The sequence below is a fragment of the Eubalaena glacialis genome, chromosome 3, assembly GCF_028564815.1.
Source record: "Eubalaena glacialis isolate mEubGla1 chromosome 3, mEubGla1.1.hap2.+ XY, whole genome shotgun sequence".
Taxonomy (NCBI): Eukaryota; Metazoa; Chordata; class Mammalia; order Artiodactyla; family Balaenidae; genus Eubalaena; species Eubalaena glacialis.
Genome location: NC_083718.1, coordinates 58,431,324 through 58,452,943, shown reverse-complemented (window position 1 = coordinate 58,452,943; position 21,620 = coordinate 58,431,324). Strand labels below are relative to the sequence as shown.

At 45.5% G+C, this 21,620-nt stretch overlaps 1 protein-coding gene across 1 annotated transcript in view; it reads right to left on the bottom strand.

The window, feature by feature from the left end:
• Nucleotides 1–14,121: 14,121 nt before the first annotated feature.
• Nucleotides 14,122–21,620, bottom strand: part of TNR (tenascin R) — an 89,474-nt gene continuing 81,975 nt past the window's right edge. The window contains exons 19-21 of the mRNA XM_061183081.1: nucleotides 19,960–20,121; nucleotides 15,191–15,354; nucleotides 14,122–14,241 (exon numbers count right to left, since the gene is read on the bottom strand). Coding sequence (XP_061039064.1) covers nucleotides 14,122–14,241; nucleotides 15,191–15,354; nucleotides 19,960–20,121 — 446 coding nt within the window. The remainder of the gene's footprint in view (nucleotides 14,242–15,190; nucleotides 15,355–19,959; nucleotides 20,122–21,620) is intronic.

Sequence of the window (21,620 nt, the reverse complement as noted above, 5' to 3'; positions counted from 1 at the left end):
CCAGGGCATTTTTTTAAGGCAATAAGTTGCTTTAGGGAACTAGGTTAGTGAAAGTTTAGATCATAACGCTGCTGGGAAGATATTTGAGGTTTAAGCATGATTTTCAACATTGTTATACCTTCACCAAGTTATCGCATTTCCAGTAGTGAGGATACCTACTTGAAAGCATTTTCTGCACATTTTAAAGTTTGCCTCTCACAGTAGTCTGTTGAAGTAGGAAGGACAGCTATTCTTGTTCCCATTTTAGAGATAAGGACACTAAGCTTCAGAGAGGCAAAGGGACTTACCCTAGGGCATGTTACCAGTAAGTGGCAGAAATGGTTCGATCACATAGGCCTCTGACCTAATATCCAGCATTCTTTCCTCTGTTCCTCAAATAGCCTCAAAGTATGCTATTTTAGGGATCTATCCTGAATTTTAACATAATTAAAGCTGTTAATTGAGTCTCTTTTATAGACATAAGATAGGATTGATTCGATTCTGTTTACGTCAATTCTATGTTGAGTCCATACAGAGGGCTGGGCTAAATTCTGGGAATAGAAATGGAAAACCCAGGCTCTTCCCTCAAGGAGCTCACAGATGAGGGGGATACTCTTCTCACTGGTACTTTCCCAATCCCTTCCCAATCCCCTCCAAGCCTTTGGAAAGAAAATACGCTTTCTACTTCACCAAACTGGAGGGCTGACTCTTCAGAGTGGCTTGGTCTTGGAAGAGAAACAAATGGTCTGGCAATCTGATAAAGCCAGACCCTAGTGGGAGAAGCACTTTTTGAGCTGCTTCAGTGGCTCTTGATCTGGAAGAAAACTCTGTGGTGGAAAAGACCATGATGGAGAGCAGCACATCTCCTTTGGTACCAAGATGTGAACCCCACATTTTCCTCCCTTGCTGCAAGCTCTGTGGCTGTGCCCATCCCTGTAGGAAAGGGACCTCATCAGAATCTCTTGAGAGACTGAACAAGACCTGTCCCATTTGACCAAAAGAGCTGTTAGTCACACTTGCATGTTGATACTCTCCTGAGCCCAGATGACCTTTACAAGTAACATAACATTACAGAGATCTACCATGGTGGCTGCTTTTTCTAAGCACAAAACTAGGCCAAGTGTCTCTACGGGCATGGCTGGGACACTAGGAAAGAAAAATCAACACAGTGACTCCTCTGAAAAATCTGGAAGTAAAAATGACATCCCTCCTTGCATCCACCTTCCTGTTCTGGAGGAGCTTGTTTGGGAGGGTGAGCTGGGGAAAGGGTTTAATGGTAGGTGTGCTTCTCTGCCACGTGCTACAGTAGATTTCTTTCATGGACAGCTATCTATTTTTCCCTTTTGCTCCATTTCTATTCTTGTGACACAATTAAAGTTCTCCCTTGCTGGGGGTCTCAGCCTTTTGCTTTCCCTAACAAACATCACAGAGCACCCTCTTAGGCAAGTGATTTTGATATACACATTCTTCTGGGGAACATAGGCAGTGATACTGTCCTTCCTTGCTTATTTGACCAGAATCCTACACCTAAGTAGAATTTGGGGACAAAGCCTTCCCTCCTGCTGTCTTTGCTGCCCAACTCTCCTTTGATTTCTTTTTTCTTAAGAAACCTTCAGGACATATGAGATTGAGAAGTATCTGGGGATCTTAGACAATCAATACCATTTATTATTGTCCTTCATGTGGAGCAACAGAGCCATAGGTCTAATTTCCTAGTGACCCTAGATTTGAAACTTAATTGAGCCCTGGAGAGCCATGACAGATTGAACCATTTGTAAGTCATACTATCATTTTCAGCAAGCACCATCTTATAAATTCTACTTGCTGCCTTGGAATCTAATCTTATACCACAAAAATTCCCAGAGTAATTACAACAAAATGAAACTAAAACACAGATATATGCTTTTCAAACATTTATAAATTATATAAAAAGAAATTCAATAGACATCTACAGCAGTGTTCAATTTGGGTGACTCTTTTGTCTTTTGGACTGAAATGGACTGGCTGAAGCTTCTGAAAATGTTGCTTCAACGAAGCTGGGATTGAAGTCATCTTCTTTTGTGATAAATCTCCCTAGACAGTGGCTGTCAACTGAAGGTGATGTTTTGCTCCTGAGGGGGCATTTGGCAATGTCTGGAGATATTTTTGGAGGGGGTGGTGGTCCTACTGGAGTTTGGTGAGTGGAGACCACGGATACTGCTAAATATTCTACAATGCACAAGACAGTTCCCTGCAACAAAGAATTATCTGACCAAAATGTCAGTCGCACTGCTGTATTGAAACCCTGCCCTATAGCAAGCATGGGCATTTCAAACTGAGTTAAAATTCAGGTCATTTCTTTGGGGGAAAAAAAAGGGTCAAAGGTAGATTTATATAAATGTCTCTCAGAGTCTCTAAATGGTACATGATGGGGCTGGGGGAGGGCAGGTGGTTCCACCTTGACCTCTTCAGTGATCCCTTGCTCATCTAAGTCTGTAAGTCAGCTGAGTTGCCTTTAATAGCAATCCATGTTGTCATTGCTGCTCATTGTTTCAGTGTAGCTTTGGTTGTAAATACAAGTTTTTGTTATTACTCTGTGGGTTTTATTTATGTGGGGGAAAAAGTCGTAAAAAGTGAGTGTGGGTCACAAATCACACCAGGTATTGCCTACACACAGACATAATTTACACATTCCCTCAGAGTTCTCTCTGTTTTCCTTGGATCTTTAAATTTCCTGTACAGCTAGCATATTGAATTTTCATAATTGCCACTGCATTTCTTGTGATTTATACTCATTTCCCAGAAACCTCTAAAGGGCTTATTGTTTGTCAGGAAGAACAGACCCAAAGCTTTTACACAAGCTATGAATGAGTGCTTAGTAGTCATCTCTGAGCATAGCAATTCTTACTTAAGGCATTAAAGGGCATCCACATCCGAAAGTACCAGAACATTTTCTGATGCCCTTTTCCCCCTTCCCCCTCCCAAGGAAGATTCTATAGTAATCAGTCCTTTGAGAAGGTTCTGTTAGCTTTTTGGATTCAAGAAGTTTCCTTAATTGCCACATTTCTTAGTGTTTGAAATGTGTCTGAGTTAAAAAAAAAATTGTCAGTTTTGAAATGACAACCCTCATCCTAATTGACTGAATTCTATTACTGTATATCTCTTTCCAATTCCTCATGAACACATAAACATAAATTTGGAAAACTTACTGTATTTTATTTTAAAACCTTTGAATCGAGGGTCTTCACTCACATATGTGTGGAACATTGATTGGGGAGTAGGGAGTTTGGTACCAGTGGACAGAAGCAGAAAGAGGCAAAAAGAGGCGAAACCTCTTCAAGGCAGAGGCGGCCCTTTCATCTCTGCACATGCAGGGCCAGCGTTGGGTCTGGTCCATAGCAGGTGCCCATTGAACGCAGATGGTGAGATGAGGGAAGAGGAATAAGAGATGAAGTTATGTGTAGATTTACGAGTCCAATGCATGTTCCTTGAAAGCCTGGGCAATGGAGACTATTGTACATATCACATGAGAGGAGAGATACAGGCCCCATGGGCTCTTACTCTGCGATGATGTCTTACTGCTAACTGGCAAAGAAGCCACTGCTGGGAGTGAAGAGAAGGGAGAGAAGACGCTACTGTGTTTAGGTCGGGTTCTTGGTAATCGCACTGATTGTTAATGCTGTTAACATTTCACTTGCTTAATAATCCACTTTTAATTTTACCCGTGGCAGTTCTTCGTTCCCACAACACAGCAATGATTAAATCTGTGTTCAGATGGTTGTAAATGCACCCAAAGGTCTTAAGCAATGGGTGAATTATACTCATTTAAGTTAGAACATAACATTAGCATTCAGGCACCTCAGGAATAAATACTAATTCCTGAAATACCTTTGAGTTCCATTATATCCCTTTAGTTTCCTTTTCCCAGATACACGCAGGACGAGATTCAGGGGATGGGTTTTATCTGAATATTATAAAGGTCACTCCTCTGGTAACATAATCCTGACATATGGGTTTCCAGGGTGGCTTATTTAAAATGGGACCAGGAAATGTGATTTTTTAAAAAAAGGGCCTCTCTTGTCTGATATTACAGAAATCTGCTTTTTAGGAAAAGAGGCACAGGGAAAGGCTAAGAAAAGTGTTCTGCCCCCTTTCGAGTAGGGTGCCTTCTGTGGAGATTGTCACGTGATTGGAAGCTGGGATTTTTGTCCGTGTTTCTCACACAGCCACAGGATTGAGGAGAGGCCTGCTGGTGCTTAGAAAAGGTTTATTCCTAAGAGGAATAAACCTTTAAAAAATTTATTTCCAAGGCTGGGAATCTGTCCCTTTTTAAAAGTACGCTCTATGTCTCCCTTTTAATATGGGGATGTGGAGAAAAGTCTGTCCCTGTTGGCTTCGGATTTCACAGTGCTCAGTCTGTCCCTGTGAGCGGCTCTGTCGTCAAACTCCCGTTCAGGGCCCCAGGGAGCCAGGCCAACATGAATACTCACCACTCCTGGCCCTGCTGTTTCATGCCCTCTGACTCTCATTCATGCCCTCTGACTCTCATTCATGCCCTCTGACTCTCATTCATGCTGTTCCCTCATCTTTCCCTCGGCTAATGCCTATTGTCGTGAGACCCAGCCAGGTTGACCTCCTCAGGTAGTCTCCCCCATGTCCCTGCCCCAGCCAGCTGGGGAAGAGCCTTTCTGGGTTTATGGCGCCTACTGTGTTCTGTCACAGTCATCTCTGTACTTCCTGGCTCTGCATGCCTGTAGAACTGAACTGCATGGAAGTTTCCCTCATGACCCCCCTCTTGGGGCTGTTACCTTGCTGGGTCTCACCTAATGTTACCTGGAGGTTAGAGTTGATCTGACAGTGTGTGCTGGGACTAGTTTCAAGGGAGAGAAAGAGACAGTGTTATCCCAGGTAACCAAGTCTGAGAGGCAGGTGGTCACAAGGAGCTGGAGACTGACTGAGCCAATGGGAGGCAGGCTCAGCGAGTTGGGCCTGTTAGATGTTCTCCACCAGTGCCCATAGATGGCACTAGAGCCTTGGCGATCTGGCTACCACTGGGCACTGCAGGCTTGAGGGAGCTGGATAATGAGTCAGTCTTTGTGGCTGATCAAGGGCTCAAAATCATAGACAGGACCAGTCGGGGTGATGCTGGGGCATCCAGCAGAGGCTGCCACCCAGCAGTGACATTTCCTGATGATAAATGCAAAGGGTGAGATGGAGAATTCAAAGTGAGTGGGAGATAGCGAAGGAAGAAAGAGAGAGAGACGAAGAAAGGATAGAGGAGGAGGAGGAGGTGGGGAGAAGGAGGTAGAGATAACGAGGCTATAATGAGAGAATAGGAACAGGGGAGGCAAGAAACACAGATGGAGTAGCAAGACATTGGGAATGAGATCAGCCTACCTGTGTTATTGTGATTTATAGTAAATACATAGTTGTCTTCATCCACCGTTCCTGGCTCACAGCTCCCAAAACCCTTGGGATTTCCTAAAAGTTGAGAAGTGATAAAGCTGTCTTTCGTTATGTGAATGAGGTGACTTTTGGAAGCACCTAAGGATGGGGGCTGGTTGCCAAGAGAACCAACCACACGATTAGAGTGTTGGAAATTTCAGTCCCACCCCCTGACCTCCAGGGAGGGGAGAGAGAGAGGCTGGAGGTTGGAACAGTTACCAATGACCAATGATTTAATCAATCATACCTATGTAATAAAAAGCTAAAAGGACAGGGTTCGGAGAGCTTCCAGTTGGTGAACAGGTGGAGATTTGGGGAGAGCGGTGTGCCTGGGGAGGGCATGAAAACTCCGTGCCCCTTTCCCCATGACTTGTCCTATGCATCTCTTCCATCTGGCTGTTTCTGAGTTATATCCTATTATAATAAACCAGTGATCTAGTAAGGAAAATGTTTCTCTGAGTTCTGTGAGCCGCTCTGGCAAATTAGTCAAACCCAAGGAGAAGGTCTTGGAACCTCCAATTTGTAGCTGCCAACCAGAGGCACAGATCACAACCTGGTCTTGAGACTGGTGTCTGAAGCGGAGGGCGGTCTCCCGGGACTGAGCCCTTTACCTGATTCTATTCCAGGTCGATAGTGTTTGAGAATCATTTTTTGGTGTGCGGAAGACTCCACATACACGATGGGATTGGGTCCAGGACCCCCTTCACTACCCAAGAGGGTGATGCAAAGAAGATACTTTGGCGGAAGTGATGGATGAACACTGAGGGGCGGGGGAGGGGCCGGAGCAGAGGAGAAGGCTGGCCTGTCGGGAAGAAAGGTGCACCTCCGAGATTCCCCACAGGACTCAGCAGAAGCACGTCATTCCTTCAGGATCTTTTATTAACGTATAGAAAATGTGTTTAAAAAAGGAACTATACAGAGGCTAAAAGCAACCAGGACTAAAAATACTAGTTAACAATGGTTAACAAGTGGAGATTCCAGTCTTTGAGCTACAGTGCCACGGAAAGATGGGGGAAATGGGTTAGTCCTCTCCCTTCCTCTGTCTGTTTTTAACGTTATTTTAGTTCATTTACGTGTGCATTGCCTGGGGAGTGTGTACTCCATTTCTTCTTGTTGTTTTCTTCCTTCCAGTCTTTCTTTTAAGGAAATGCTTTTCCAGGCACATTGTAGCTACAAAGTGAGTAAACCGGTCTTTGTTATTTTTACCTGAAAAGGCTTGTTAAAAGTTAAAACGACAAACTCAAATTTGGAGGGACTGGAGGATTTGGTGTTTATGATTTCTCAGAACAACAGTCTAGAGACCACCAGGGTGGGTTCCAGCTGCCGAGCCCCAGGTAACAGCTCCCTCAAAGTCACGGTGACTTGCTTCTGGTACCTGGGAATTCCTGTGGGCCTGGAGTGTCTTTGAGGTTGGAATGATGGGATGGATGTGTGGAATGAGAGGAAGGGGGAGTCTGTGTGTTAGCAATAGCTTGTGAACCTTGGTCTATGGGGCCGTGGTGCGAGTCTAGGCGTCAGGGAGGTCATGAGTGGGGACGGAGAGTTGGCAGGGGAGCACTTTCTTGACTGACATGTTTTTGGAACCTGTGGTGTCTGCTGCATCTAACACAGAGGTCGCTGCTGCCCAAGCAGCCCATACATGGGAGAGGACCATAAAATGCAGAGATCTCCCCCAGGACACGTATTCCTTTACATATAAATGTTGTTCAAATAAGAGACAGGGGCTGGTTTCTGGAGTTTGGGCCAGGCAGTGAAAAAATACAAGTTACCAAGTACCAAGTGCCTTCTAAGTTCCCCAAAGTAGCAAAGAGAGCTGAGATTATAGTTCCTGTCCTCTGAGCCCCCTGCCCCCTGGGAGGTGGGAGCAGGAAGGGAGAAGGGTAAAGAAACCAGGGAATGAACAAGATTAATTTGTCTCCTGCCTTCTTCTAGCCTCATTCCTCAAAAGTTTCCGCTGACATGTCCCTGCAAAGAACCATGAAGGTCCTAGTACCCCTGAGAGTCTAGAAGGAGGGAGCCCAAGTCAGTCTATAACTTACAGGTTTTAGCCTAAAAATTCTTGGCATTTCTGCATTTGATGCCATATGCATTGCTTTGAATACATGAATAATATAATCCTTTTCCTCCCAAATTCAAGAGTAAAACTGACACTCCAGGAACACGTGCCATGCTTATTCTGGGGGCATCCCCCTCCTCAATCCTGGCCACGTCTTCTGCCTCAGTTTGAGAAGAATGACTCTGGAATTTCCCACTCTTCTAATGTTGGATGAGACAGAGGCTGCATATTCTCCAAGAAGTGGGGTGGGGGAAATAGTGTTTGTGTTCTGGTCTTTACCTTCCTCTCCCAACCCACTGTGACCCTCTTCTTCACCTCCCAAATTAAAAAAAAAGGAAAAGGAAAAAGTTGCCAGGATGTTTCTTACTTCTGATGGTGAGGTTGAAGGTCCCCTGGAGTATGTGGCAAAGACTATGCAAGAACTCCCTTAAAAGACAGAGAGGAGAGAGGAAGTGGCGTTAGAAGCCCCTTTGTGAGAATATTAGTAAATCCAAGATGGTGGCCACTTGGCTAAATAAATTTAAAGGGCTGCAGCCTCATGAAGCAGCAAAAGCATGGACTTTAGTTAGAGAGCTTCCAATTATGGCTCTACTTAGCAGCTGTGTGACTTTGGGCATGTTACTTAACCTTCCCGTTCTTCTATTCTCTCATCTGTAAAATGATTAAACTTGAGCCAGGGTGTGGTGAAGATTTAACAGTGTGGTGAAGATTTAACAAAGTAATAGATGTCAAGCTCCTAGCACAGTATCTGGAAAATAGTAGGTATGCAATAAATACCATTTCTCTTAGTCTTCATTTGGGGAGAGAAAAATGAAAAAGCCTATGCCAGATCTGATCTCAGCTCTGTTACTAGTTAGCTGGGTGAACTTGGGCAAGTTGCCTAACCTTTCTGGGCCTCAGTTACCTGGAGAATGAAATGAGGGGGATGGGTTAGATGATTTTCAGAGTCCCTTCCAGCTCTGAAGGTTTCCATATTTGCCTTTTGGAGGCTGTGTTGAGCTTATTAGTGTCAAGGACAAGATGTTAATAAAGAACGCAGGGTCTTCCTGGGGGCTGCCAAACCAGTGATGGGAAGAAAACAATAGTTTTCATCCATGCATTTGCCTCCTGGCCATGCACCTGGGCCCACACCCTCTCTCGTGGCTTCAGTGTTCCAGGCCTCCTGAGATGTTTGCACTGCCTCCCATGATCCCCTGATGCCAATGAGCCAGTGCCAGTACCTGGGAGAGCTGAGCCCGTGAGACCAGAAGGCTTAAACGAACTGGAAATTTAGCATCAGCCCAGCTTCACAGTCGACAATGAGTAGCTGTTTTATGAAGTTAACAGTGGACAGGGGTTTTCTGAGGAACAAGAGCTGTGTTATTTGGATGCTCTGCAATAGCCTTATTAAGCTTGGGGAAGGAGGGAGGATTTCCGGTGGGGAGAAAATGCAACACTGTCCAAACACTGCAAGGTTTGCCGAGGACATTTGGACAATGAAGTGCTGCAGGTGCAGTGAAGTCATGCTTCAGGCAAGGGGTGATCTTGAAAAAGGAATCAGAAATGCTGGAGATGGCAAATCGGGCTTGTGGCTGCTGTGAAGAAAAAGCGAGGTCCGGGCAGATTGGTGGAGCAAGCAAAGAAAGCCCTTCTGCTTCTCATTTCTGTGCTGTGAAGGCCTCTGGTGCCTTCGTTTGGTGAAGTGGGTGAACTGACAGGAGGTCTGTGGGGAGGTTGGGGGCTAGAACTCAAGGAACTAATGCTGGTCCCTTTACCAGGGCTCCTCACGCCTGGTCTCTGTATTTTTTTTTTTTTTTTTTTTACTGTGGGACCATCTGTAGAAAGCTTGCTTTTTGTCTCCAATGACCGATCAGCTTCTTTTTTATGTTATTTTGTATTTTACATTTAATTTTTTTCTTCCCAGCTGTTTCTCAAAGCTTGAAGAGCCCAGAATGGACATAAGTAAATCCAGTGTGGATACCATTAGGATGAACCAGACCCATTCTTTCAAATTGGACCTGAATCTACACCAACACATTCTTTATCCTAGAGTTTTTCCCTTACTTGTTTTTAGAGGTTTCTATTTGGCCTGTGAGTACTCCTTTGGCCTGGTAGTGCCAGAATGTTCCAGTTTTGCTGAGGGAAACCTTATCCCATCTGTGTGGGGTTGGGTTATGGAAGAAACAAAGGTTTAGGGAAGCATTTAGTCAAAGATCTTCAGGGTCTTGGCCAAGGGACCCTAAGGTAGAGCCAGAGAGAGGCTATAGGTACAGTGCAGAAGCCAGCCCCGTGACTCACCTTTCCTCAGAGCAAAGAACCTCTCTGTTATTGTTGCTGGGAGGAAAACAGACCACCCAGGGAGGCTAAGCAGAACTGAGTCAGCAGCTCTTGGTATCTGGAGCTTTGTGCAAGAGGCAGACTCCTAAACTTCACAGATTCACTCCAGCCCTCTGAGGTCCCAAGGCCCTTCTTGCAGCCATGGCAAGTTTGAGGCAAGTGAAAACAGATTACCCCACCCTCTTGGGATTATTGAAACTGAAGTGCGAATCTTTCTGAGGTTCCTTATCAAAGTTTTAAGAATGGACAGTGAGATGCAAGTATAGGGCCCCCTTTGGAGGGAAAGAAGTGGAAGTAAGGGATTAGATTGAGTAGGAGTCTGGTGATAAGAAAGCAAGTGTAGAAAATCACATATCTTGAGTTAAGTGGCTCCACCTTTCCTGAAATTCTGGGTGGAGGTTAAAGAAGAAAAAGAAAAATGTTTTCATGCCCAAGGGGTATTTGCAAATCCAGGCCACCAGCTAGTCTATTTCAACCCCCTCAGCTTGGTGCACCCACTGTTCTCACAGGTTCCATTTATCTTCTAGAGGAGAGGACAAAGGGGAACTCATAAACCCTCTCTCAACTGATGCTTTTAAAAGGGCTCTTTGAAAAAATTCCATAATGACCTTTTGTCCCTTAACCTACAGCTCAGTTCTAGGACTGGATTTTGAAGGTGTAAATGTGATTAAGGATTGTTTGATTTGGCATTGAGCTCATTGGCAACCTTGGTTCTTCAGGTTTGTCTTTGAAATAACAGCTTCACTGTGCAGAGAGCTGGTTGCTTCCCAGGTGGGAGGGCACAGGTGTTGGGTGTCTTGCTACTCCATGAGTAGTGGAGTGGGAGCTGGTAGGTGAAGGGTAGGGTGGATTTAACTATTTCTGGAAGTTTGCTTTGCATTTCCTTGCTGCCATTTTTGTTGTTGTTTCTTTTACAAATCTGTTGGCCAGTTTTCCTGGGTCCTGGTTTGGTATGAGTTCTCCTGAAAACCTGGAGGCACTGGGTATCCTCAACCCCACTGTCAGTAGGTGACTGGGGGTTGTAAATGCCCCAGTGGTCACACTTAGCAAGTCTCCCTCCTCCAGTTAAATCTGTCTAAAGGCCAGCAGGAATTTTCCACAGATTTGTCATCTCCCCCCTACCCCCGCCCCTTCACCTTCCAGATATAATCCTGGAGAATGTGAGTTTACTGGGTTGGAAATTATCTGATGGGGAAATGCAAAAAGAAGAAACTGTCTGGATCTTAGGTCTAGGCAGTGAGTGTATTGCAGTCATTGGTGGTAGGGTTGTTTTTTTTTTTTCTAAATACGCATCCTGATGTGTCTGCAGTTTAACTGCCTCTGACCAGGGTCCACTTCTATTCCCTCTGAGTCCCTTGAGGGAAACTTTGGTGTGTGAGGGTGAGTGCTTTGTGAGTATTGCTTACTGGATCCACCCTTGGGAAGAGCACGGGTACTTGGAGGAACAGGATAAGCAGGAATGCATGAGTCTAGTTATGAAGCTTTGAGTCAAGTTGACCATGGGCCTTGGGGAGGTAATGGGGCACAGTGTCTTTTAAAAATGGTGAAAATTTGTGAGAAAATCACTCTACTTAATAAAAGGAATCTATAAATCCTTTTATAGAATGTTGGGTGAGCTAATCTTTGAAGTTCCTTTCTAGCCTTAAAAGTCTTTAACATGAATCTAGGCAATGCTGCTGATACTATTTATAAAAATGTTCCATAGGGTAAAATGATTCCAATAAAAGACAGATTTTGGTTTCCACTGATGTTTCTTGGCTTTCACCTGAATTGACAACATGGAGACTCATAATCTTTTTCCGTTTCAGTTCCCTTGATGAGGTGGGCTGTACTGGCACTAGGTCCCTGGGTTCTGCTTTTATGGACAAAATGAGTTCAGCCACTTATTTGGCACAGTCTTTTCTGCAATGTTTTCTTGTGTGTGTGTGTGTGTGTGTGTGCGCGTGTGCCGTACACTTGTGTGTATATTTGACTGATGACTTCTGATTCTTTCTTTCTTTCTTTTTCTTTCTTTCTTTCTTTCCTTCTTTCTTTCCTTCTTTCTTCCTTCCTTCCTCCTTCCTCCTTCCTTCCTTCCTTCCTTTTTCTTTCTTTCTCTCTTTCTTTCTTTCTTTCCTTCCTTCCTTCCTTCCTTCTCTCTGTCTGTCTCTCTCTTCCTGTCTTTCATAAAGCAGGGCTTCTGGTGAATTTTCATTACTTGATTGTGCTCTCTCACCAATGCAAATTTCCATTTTCAGATCAAAGACTAGCCTTTCTGACTGTCAAAACTGAAAGGGAAACCATTCTAGTCTAAACTTTCTTTCAACAGGTGAGGAAACTGAGGCCCTGAGAGGTGAAACAACTGTCCTGATGTCATAGTGCCAACAAAGTGGCAGAGCTGGGCCTATTCCTGAGACGCCAGGTTCCTCCTTCAACATGCTTCCTACTGTTCATTGGTGTCCCACTCCCTATCTAAATCTTATTTAATTAACGGGTTTCTTGAAAGGATTGTTTCTGTCTCTTCTTCCTTCCCCTAGTTTTTTGAAGCCCATGGTGAACTGAGAAATGGAACCTCCGTTTCCAACACTGGTCCGGCAGTCACATCCACACCATGGCAGTGAACAAGGCCTTGAGGGTCTGCTAAAGGGAGAGTGCAAGTGGCAGCTGACTCCATCCTCATAACCTCAGAAGTGTGGTTGTCAGTCTGAGGGACTCTCCTTTCCTGGTTAAGAGAGCTTGGTTAGATTGTGGATGTTTCCATTAGAAAATTTCCAACTCTCAGGCTCATCCCGTGATTGGTTGGGAAAGGCCCAGGATGCCCCAGTTTGACTAAATGTGGGCATTACGAAAAACAGAACTGGGGCCTTAAGGAAAAGGAGAGGAAAGGGAAAAGGCAGCTGGGGAGACCGGGCATGGATTTTAGCAGATGCTGCAGGGATGCCTGCAGCTGGCATTTGATTGGAGAAGTTGAAGGGTCATGGCTTTTAGAGCCTCCAGCTCTCTTGGGTTTAAAAATCAAATCATGCCAGTGAAGAGAGCACATCTCATAAAATGGGAGGTAGGCCCGCACTCCTCCCCTCTTCACCTTTGGATTTCTAGATGTTATTTCCGCTGGCACTTTTCATTTTTCCTCTCAAAGGCAGAATAATAAAAGAAGATGGAGAAAGGCTTCTCATGAGCTCACCTCATTAAGGAGGTCATTCCTGTTTCTCACAGGACCAAAAAAGAGGAGAAAACTGAAACCAAAACCCTAAAATTCCACCTCTTCCCAAGGATTGTCAGTCAGGGGAATGGCTGGCTGGTCATATAACTTCTTCTGACTCTTATTAAGCACCCCCCCCCGCCCCCCAAGGAGAGCCTGGCTGAAGACAGGAATGAGGCCTTACGTTTGCAATTCAGGAAAAAAAAAATCCATGACAAATAGGACCAGAAATAGAGGAAATGGAGCTAAGTGCGATCTGTGTTCCCCGTGGAACTGGTCATCTCAGTGGCGGGGGCCCTGATTTCTATTTCTTCTGTCCTTTCCTCCATGCCTGACCCCAAAGTGCTACAAACCACAACTGTCTCCCCCTCCCATCTTCAAAGAAAGTTGCTGTCTGTGACCCGAGGGAGGGGCAGGGACTTATGACCCCTAGGTACACAACTGCTATGCAGCCCAGGCCAGGGGCAGGCAACACCTTGGGAGCTAGAATCCAAAACAGTGGTTGCGCTTGTGGGGCCATAGGGGGTCTAAGGGTTAGGATGGAAGTGGGCAAAGGATAGGTTGGCTGGAAAAGAGGCCACTACTCTTGAAAGGTGACAGAGGACACTTGGCTGGTAAGAGTAAGAGTGTCAGATGATAATCTTTGGCCGGTTAGAAAGGCCTTGGGTTATTGGGACAGGGTGAGGTTAATCTGTTTCCTTTTAAGGGGACTTGTTGGCAAAGCTTTCTTGCTGAGGCCTCTTCTCTGGGCTGAGGTGAGAACCTGGCCATCCAAGGCAGTGACCAGAGCACAATACCTGGAAGTGAAGGGCATCTCAGAAGGAGGGCAGCAAAGAAGGCACATGCCTGTCACCGTCACAGAGTCTGACTCCAGGATTTGCCTTTGAATTGGTCTTTTAAGAAAACGTCTCACTTTTCCTCCTTGGTGGGAAAAGAGAGGCAGGTTAAGGATGACTGGGTAGGAGGGAGCATGGAGACAGAGGTCAGGCCCAGGGGCAGCAGAAACCATGAGCTGCTGATTCTCAGCTGATTCCTGCTACATCCTGCTTCCTTCAAACGCTCTTAATATGTTGCAAAGCATTACTATGTCCCCCACCCCTTGTTTCATATTATAAAATACAAACAAATGACAGAAAAGGTCAGTTGGCTTGCAGCCGCCCACTGCTTAGAACTGCGAGGACCGCCGTTTCCTCCCCGCCATGAGACGGTGGCTGTAGGGGCGCATCTTCATTTCCACGAAGGGGATGGAGAACTCGTGGCCTTTCCAATGGTACCAGTTGATCCCCTGGGAAGGAGAAAGATAAGCATGTCAGATCACCCCTACCCCCTCAACGGAACTGCCAGCTTGAAAAGATAGGGGATGATGAGAGTGGAGAATCCAAGATGTGCATTTAGTCATTTTCCATTAACATGAAGCTTGTGGCTGAGTTCCCAAAAAGGGCAAAAGAGCAGAGATTTTTTTCTAGCTTTTCTCTTTAGACATTGCCAGTGGCCTGGGTCTATAGTGGGAATGTGTTGCAGGTCATTCCTTATTGCTGGCTTTCTGGTTTTGGCTTTCAGGATTTGCACGCACCAGTAACTAGTGTTGAATTTCAAATTCCCAACAGTATAGAAGCATTTCGAAGAGCATAACTGTGTTTGACTGCTCACTCCTGATGGGAGAGTCAGGTGGTTTCCACCTATCAGGTGACCAACCATCTGGGTTTGCCCAGGACTAAGGGGTGCCCTGGCTGCTAGCCTTTCAGTGCTAAAATTGGAGAGGTCCCAGTTGGCCCAGTTGGTCACCCTATCACCCAACCCAGCCTATGGACTTGTGGTCTCTAATGGGGAAAGACAGTCCCGTTTACACTGCTATTTCTGATCTCTCCCTTCCTAGGACACTTCTTTGGATGAAGCTGAGCCTCTGAAGCTGTCCCTGAACTTGATGAGCTTTTCATGGGATATGCTAGATGAGAAAATGAAATGGGACTTGACTGGTTGTCAAGGGCATCTCTGGGGTGAGTTCCAGCTCCTGAGTCCAGGTGCCTCCCTTTTCGTCCTCTGGCTTCGACTCTGTCCTGCTCTTATCCCAGTGTCTGCATTACTTTCCTCTTTATGAGAGTCCTTTCTCAACACTCTGAGTGTATCTTTTTAAAAGGGAAATATAAGACCCACCTGTGTACTTAGAACATAAAGCCAAGGGACGTGGGCTGCACGGCTCTGGGTCATTCATGCAGCGGCAGAGCTTCACCCACCTGGCTGTGCCTGGACTCCCCGTATTTCCCATTGAGGTTGGTCCGGTGGCAGTTCTTATACCACCAAGCCCCCTTGTATGACATGGCACAGTTGGTAACTGCAACATCATTGTCTCTGTCCTCTGTGGAGAAAGGGCGGCCCTGATGATAGCTGAGGGAGTCCCCTGGAAAAAAGACACATTCATGAGGCCGTCCAACCTGTTGTTCTTTTGTCAGGATGTTCTGGACATTTGACCCATGTCCAACAAACCTGGCGTCTGCTTAAGAGACCTTCCACTCACCTCTCTGTTCCTCTCTGGCTCCTCAGCCTGGCTGCACTGAGCTCTTACTCCACCTACCCCTTGGGTCCACTACTTCCGGGCTGCTCTCCCCAGCTCATTACAGTAAGTCCTCTACATATGAACCTTCAAGTTGCAGACTTTCAAAGATGCGAACGTGTGTTTGCACGTCCAGTCACATAAGTTAGTTCACATGTCTGGCGTACATTGTCACGTGCGTGCATCCTCTCCAAGTAGTTGTGCTTTTGTGTACTTTACTGCACAGTACTGTATAGAGTACAGTAGCATAGTATCTTTATTTCTTGCCTGTTCACTCGATGCCAGCCCCTGTATGCCAGCTGTTGTACTGTACTACTGTACTTGTCAAGGTACTGTACTATAAAATTAAAAATGTTTATTTTTGTGTGTGTTTGTTTTTTATGTATTATTTGTGTGAAAAGTATTATAAACCTGTTATAGTACAGTACTATGTAGCCGACTGTGTTAGTTGGGTACCTAGGCTAACTTTGTTGGACTTAACGAACAAATGGGAGTTACGAATGCGCTCTCGGAATGGAACTCGTTTGTATGTAGCGGACTTACTGTGCCTCATTCCCCTGGCCTTCTGCTCAGAACTCTGTCCACTCAGCTCCACCCCACCATCCCCGTCTGTTTCTTTCATGCCAGCACTGGGACACAGACATTCACGGCTCCTTTTGTCTCAGAGGAGACAGAGATGAACCATGGCGACCTGGGCCAGTCCGGGTCACCACCGTACAGCCTGGCTTTCTCCATGGCTCATCAGGCCCAGTCAGCTCACACCCAATATCCCCCTGTTCAGAACTTGGGGCCACATGTGAAGAGGGGCATTAGCTAACTAGAGTTCCTGTCCATAGGAAACAGGATGATAAGAAAATCCTAACCATGTCGGAGGAGAAGTGGTTGGGGAAACCAGGGCTGTATCTTGGGGAAGAGCAGGCTTGAAGGGGGAGACAGTGTCCATTATCACTGACTCCAAATATTTGATGGACTATTGAGTAAACAAACAAACAATCCCCCCCAAAACAAAAACTCTTTGGGAAAGTATGAGGATCAGTAGGCAGAGACTGCAAGGTGGCATATTTGGGCTAAATATATGAGGAGAAATTAGCTAAATATTAGAGCTGTTTATAAATGGTATATACTATTTGGAGATATGGAGAGATCTCTGTTTTTAGAGGCTGGGTGTTCTCTTGTTGGGATTTTATGCAGGGGACTCATATGAATTGAGTATTTGAGGTGAGTGAGGTATCAAACTGTAATTAATTTATACCTACTGGCCAAACTTTTGGCAGGATTTGTGGTTAGAAATGTTGTGAAGGGGCTCACGCTACTGAATGAGTGTTGTCTTAGATGCTTCTGAGGTCACTTTAAGCCAGGATAGGTCATAGTTGTGATCCTGTGGCTTCCGAGTCCACACTCACAGTGGCCACTCAATGCCTCCAAGTGCTTCTGGCCACAACTTAACTCTTAGGAAGATGATCTTTGTTTTATGGGGAAGCCTGATTCCTTCAGGCCAGTTGGGTCCCTAAGTCCATATGTCATGATTTCTATCCCATCTTTTTCATTTCCCCCTCCTAGTCTCTAAAAACCCAGGCTTTGTGTCCACCCAGAGCTAATCCCACTACCTGCAACTCATGCTTTCCCATGTCTTCCAGGTCCTGGAGAAGGCAGAAAAGATTTCTTATTTTTTCCTTTTTTCATATATATATATATATATATATACACACATACATACATACATATATATATATATATATATATATATATATATTAGGGTTTTCATCTCCTCTCACCCTAACTCATAATCATATCCTTTGCCTTAAAAAATCTTGAATTAATCCTACTCTCTAAAGACCCTTTCTTTACCATCAATTCCCTATGTTGTCTCTACCCACGTTCCTACCTTCTCATCTCCTGCTTGTCTCCCTGTAATCTAGAAGCTGCCCTCATTACTCCCTTGGAACAGTTCTCTCCCACTTCCACTCTGTTGTGCTTTCTGCACATCAGTACATTATCTAAGTCTTGGTTTTTCTCTCTCAAACTGCTATTCAGATTTGTACTTTTCTCTTAATTTCTAACATCAGTCAAGTCTCCTATGATCTCCTACCAGGATTAATGCAGCAGCTCCAGCTGTTCTCTGTCCTTCACTCAGATTTACTTTATCCTATTTATGGCTGTCACTTTGATCTTTCTAAAACCCCACATCCATTGTGTCACTCAGGACCCACCGTGGCTCTCCACTGCCCACCATATTAAGACAGAACTCCTCTGCCCCCTCGGTTTTAAGGCTCTCCAGGGCCTGGCTCCACCCACTTTCTTTTTTATTCTTTCTGAACTCACACCCTGTCCTGGACAGCCAGGCCCTTTGCACTTTCCCTCCCTCCACAGTAACTGCTCCTTTTGTGATTTTTCTCCCAGGATTTTCCTTCCCTGGAATGTTTCCTTTACCATCAGGATCCCAGTCAAACGCCACTGCCTTCACGAAGCCTTTTTCAACCACCCAGAGCCCCCTTCTCTGAATGCCCAGTAAACTGGGAGTGAGTACCATTCATTTTGTGATGAGTTGCTTCTTAATGGTCTGTTTTTGTAAATGGATGTTTAGTTCTTGCAGAGGTCATGTCTTATGCTTCTTCTGAGTCCTCACAATTCACACAATGAACTTTTAGGGGTTGCTCAACAACCTTTTATTGATAACTTGACTTGGAATTTTCAGTTCTAATCCAATTAGAATCCTGGTTAGAGACTTGGATTTTTGTAGCCTTGAGAACAACGGAGATGGGAGAAGGGGCTGAACTTGGAATTGGAGGCCATGGGTATGGATTGTTGCCAGAAGGGCCAGTAAAAATGAGCAACATATAAGATAAAGGCCAGGGAACTTGGGCAATAGTAAATGCCAGAGAGAGGATGGGCTTTTCCTCCCTGGAGACCTTCCAATCTGGAAAGAACAACCTTTGTGTGAAGTTGCCCAGAGAAGGGGGCAGCCTACATAAGCCTAGTTTCTCATCTTTTGAAGAAGATGAACTGAATATATGACATAAGAGGTCAGACTGCAATTACTTTATGATGATTGGCCAAATTGTTGGTGGGACTTGCCTCTGAGACATGACAGTAGAACGCAGTCCAACAGTTATGACCTCCATGGGGCCCGGTAGCGAGATAGAGCTGCAACAGAGGCTGCAGCAGCTGGGCCCAAGTTAGACAGGTAAGAGCATAGGCCTGGAGCAGGTGAGGTGGAGGGAGGGAGGGAGGCCATGTAAGGAAGTGGGAGGGCTTGCTTCTCTTTCTGTGGGAGAACTAAGAACTGCTTTTCTGCAGGCACGATTCTAATCTTAGGGAGTGGTTGGTATCAGGTTATTTTTGCAATGATTTAGTCTGATATTTTGTTTAATACACTCCATTTCAATGGCTATTTTATGCCCAAAGTGTGGTAAATTGGATCTTTTGTTGGGGCACTTCGGGCAGGTCTGATTGCCATTGGGAATGATCTCCCATATGAAAAAGAACAAGGGAAAGTGTGTCTTCTCTTTGGAGTAACAGTACCTGGCTGAGCAGAGAAATAACTGAGCAGATGCAGTCGTTGGAGAGGCAACACTTGGATGATCTTCTGAATTCCAAGAGTTATAAAAATGTTGCTAAATTTATATCCTAGCATTTAGCCCTATAATTGGAGTTAATGAAAGGACCAATAACTCCATGTACCAGATAGTGGAATATTTGGCAAAACAGGTTTTAGGAAATGTGCTATAAGAGAACCCTGAAAATGGACTGGCAAAGCCTAAGAAGCAGACTGGATGTTATGTTCTGATAAAACTATTAATGCAACAGAGCTTATAGAGATGGTTTTGGTCTACTTAGTGGAAGTGCCATAAAAATCTGTACAGAAAACATGACCATGTATGGGGTTCTCGTGGAGGAATGAAAAGGAATGTGGCCCATGGGGAACATTTAGAGCTGCTGTGTGCTCCTTGATGGAGGTGTTATGGTGACTGCTGATGGAGGGGAGTAGAGCTCAGAATGGGGGGATCTGTCTTATTTTTATTAGTTCAAAGATGGTTTTCCTAGATGTCATTACAGGGGAGATTTCTACCAGACAATAGATGATTATGCTGTCACTGGATACGAGCCTATATTGATTAATCTAGACGAGAAAAATAATCCTTCACCCTCACATTGTACTTTTTTTTGTTAACTTTAAAAGCACTTTCGCTCTATTTATCACATTTTTTCCTGACTGCTCTGTGAACTAGGACAGGCATCATTATTAAGATTTTCCAGATGAGGAAACTGAAGTCCTGAGAAATTGATTTCAGGTCACCTGAGTGGTGAGGGGCAGTGTGGACCAGAGGCAGTGCGCCAGCCCTCCGCCCTCCTCCTTGGCTAGCGGGGAATTCTGAAGCTCAGGCCTAGAACATGGGGGCCCGGTCCTGCTGCAGGCCCACTGCCCTCGGGGGCTGCTCGGGGCCAAGGTACCTGCGGTGCCATTGTAGCCTCCTATGCGGAGTTTGTACAGGCTTCTGCTGCCCTCGACCGAGAACTTGTCATAGTAGGCGAAGGCGGCGTCCTGGCCGTCACGCATGTCCACGCGCAGCTCATAGCGGCCCTGGGACGTGATCCCGTGTATGTTGTCCAGCCCTGTGGAGAAGCGCAGAGAACGCAGTCAGCCTGGCCTCAGTGGCTTTGGAAATGGGAGGCAAAATGCGACTGTGGCCTCAAAACAGATGTTCTGGGAAAGAGGAGGGGTACTGGGATTGCTTTTGCCTTCAGTCCTTCCCAGGTTGTTATCAAACAGACCCTACCAGACTGAATTTCCTCCTGCAAAAAGACCAGACCAGTTCTGCTGATGAGTTCCCACCGCAGGTCAGCTCAGGGGTCCTACCATCTAGTCATGACCCAGTACCGGACAAGCCCCGAGCCTCAGGATTCCGGGCCCTGTCCCCCGCCACCTCCCACTGCAAACCATGGTGTTAGTTGAAGATGACAAGAGGCATCACATGGCTGTGAATTCTTTGGTGTGAGTGATAGGAAGCAAGAGGTAGAAAGACTGATCAGAGTAATTCACAGTAGGCCCTCGGGGTCCAGGATATCCTACCATCTCCTAGTAGCCTGGGAGGGGGTTCCGTCCACGTTTAATTACACTGCCCCTTGTTCTCTCAGCCTCCAGCCCTCCTGAGGCTCCCATAACTGGGTCAGAGAATATTGTCACCTGTCTCCTAACTCCAGTTCTTTTCTCTCTAGTCTACTTGCTATATCTTGCACTGCTACGTCTTCACTCGTCTTTCTGGGCAGTTACCCTCCCTCACCCACTCTCTCCTTGGCCTCTAAGCTTCCCAGGCCTTGGTCTAATAGATTCTTGTAAGGTGCAGACCCCGTGAGTCCAGAGTTAGGCAGAGCCCAGATCTTCCTTGGTGATATTTTCTCATATGTATTTTCTTGTCTCTTTGCCCTGGATGGCTGTGCTCTGGGACTTTCTGATTTTGACTACCTGCCCAGACTTTGAACCACACGCCTCGCATTGCTGGTGATCTTTGAGTCCTCCTAATTTCTACCTGCTTACTGAACTGGGGTCCTCTTGCTTTACTGTGACACTTGATATCTATCAGAGTATACCATGACTTAGAATAAAAAAATTTGCAGAGATGGAAGGGAATCTAGAGATTACTTAGGCTAGTCTCTTTGTGTTGTGGAAAAGGAGGCTGAAGTCCAGAGAAGTGAAATGACTGGCTGAGGGTCTCCTCAATCTTTCTGTTTCCCTGTCCTGTTTGAGAGTTCAAGCTTTATGTTAAGTTATATGTTGAAAGCTGTTTGCTATTTGCTATGTGCCAGGTTGTTGTTACCCTAGACTTGTGCTTGTGTGGATATGGTGGATCCTGGTGGTGCCCTGCCCGGATGCCCTTTATTTTTTTATTTTGTACTGTTTTTATTTTGAAGAAGGGAGATGTTACAGCATGTTTTCTAGTATAAGATGCATAGGGGAAAATTCAATGAAGAAGTAGAGAGAAGAGAGAATTGTAAGAGGGGGAAAAATGGTCCTTCGAAGGCAAGTGGAAATAGGAGCCAACACACATCTGGAGAGTTTGGTTAGATCACAGACAGTCCAGATGCCCTTTAATTGGACAGTGGACATAGCCCCC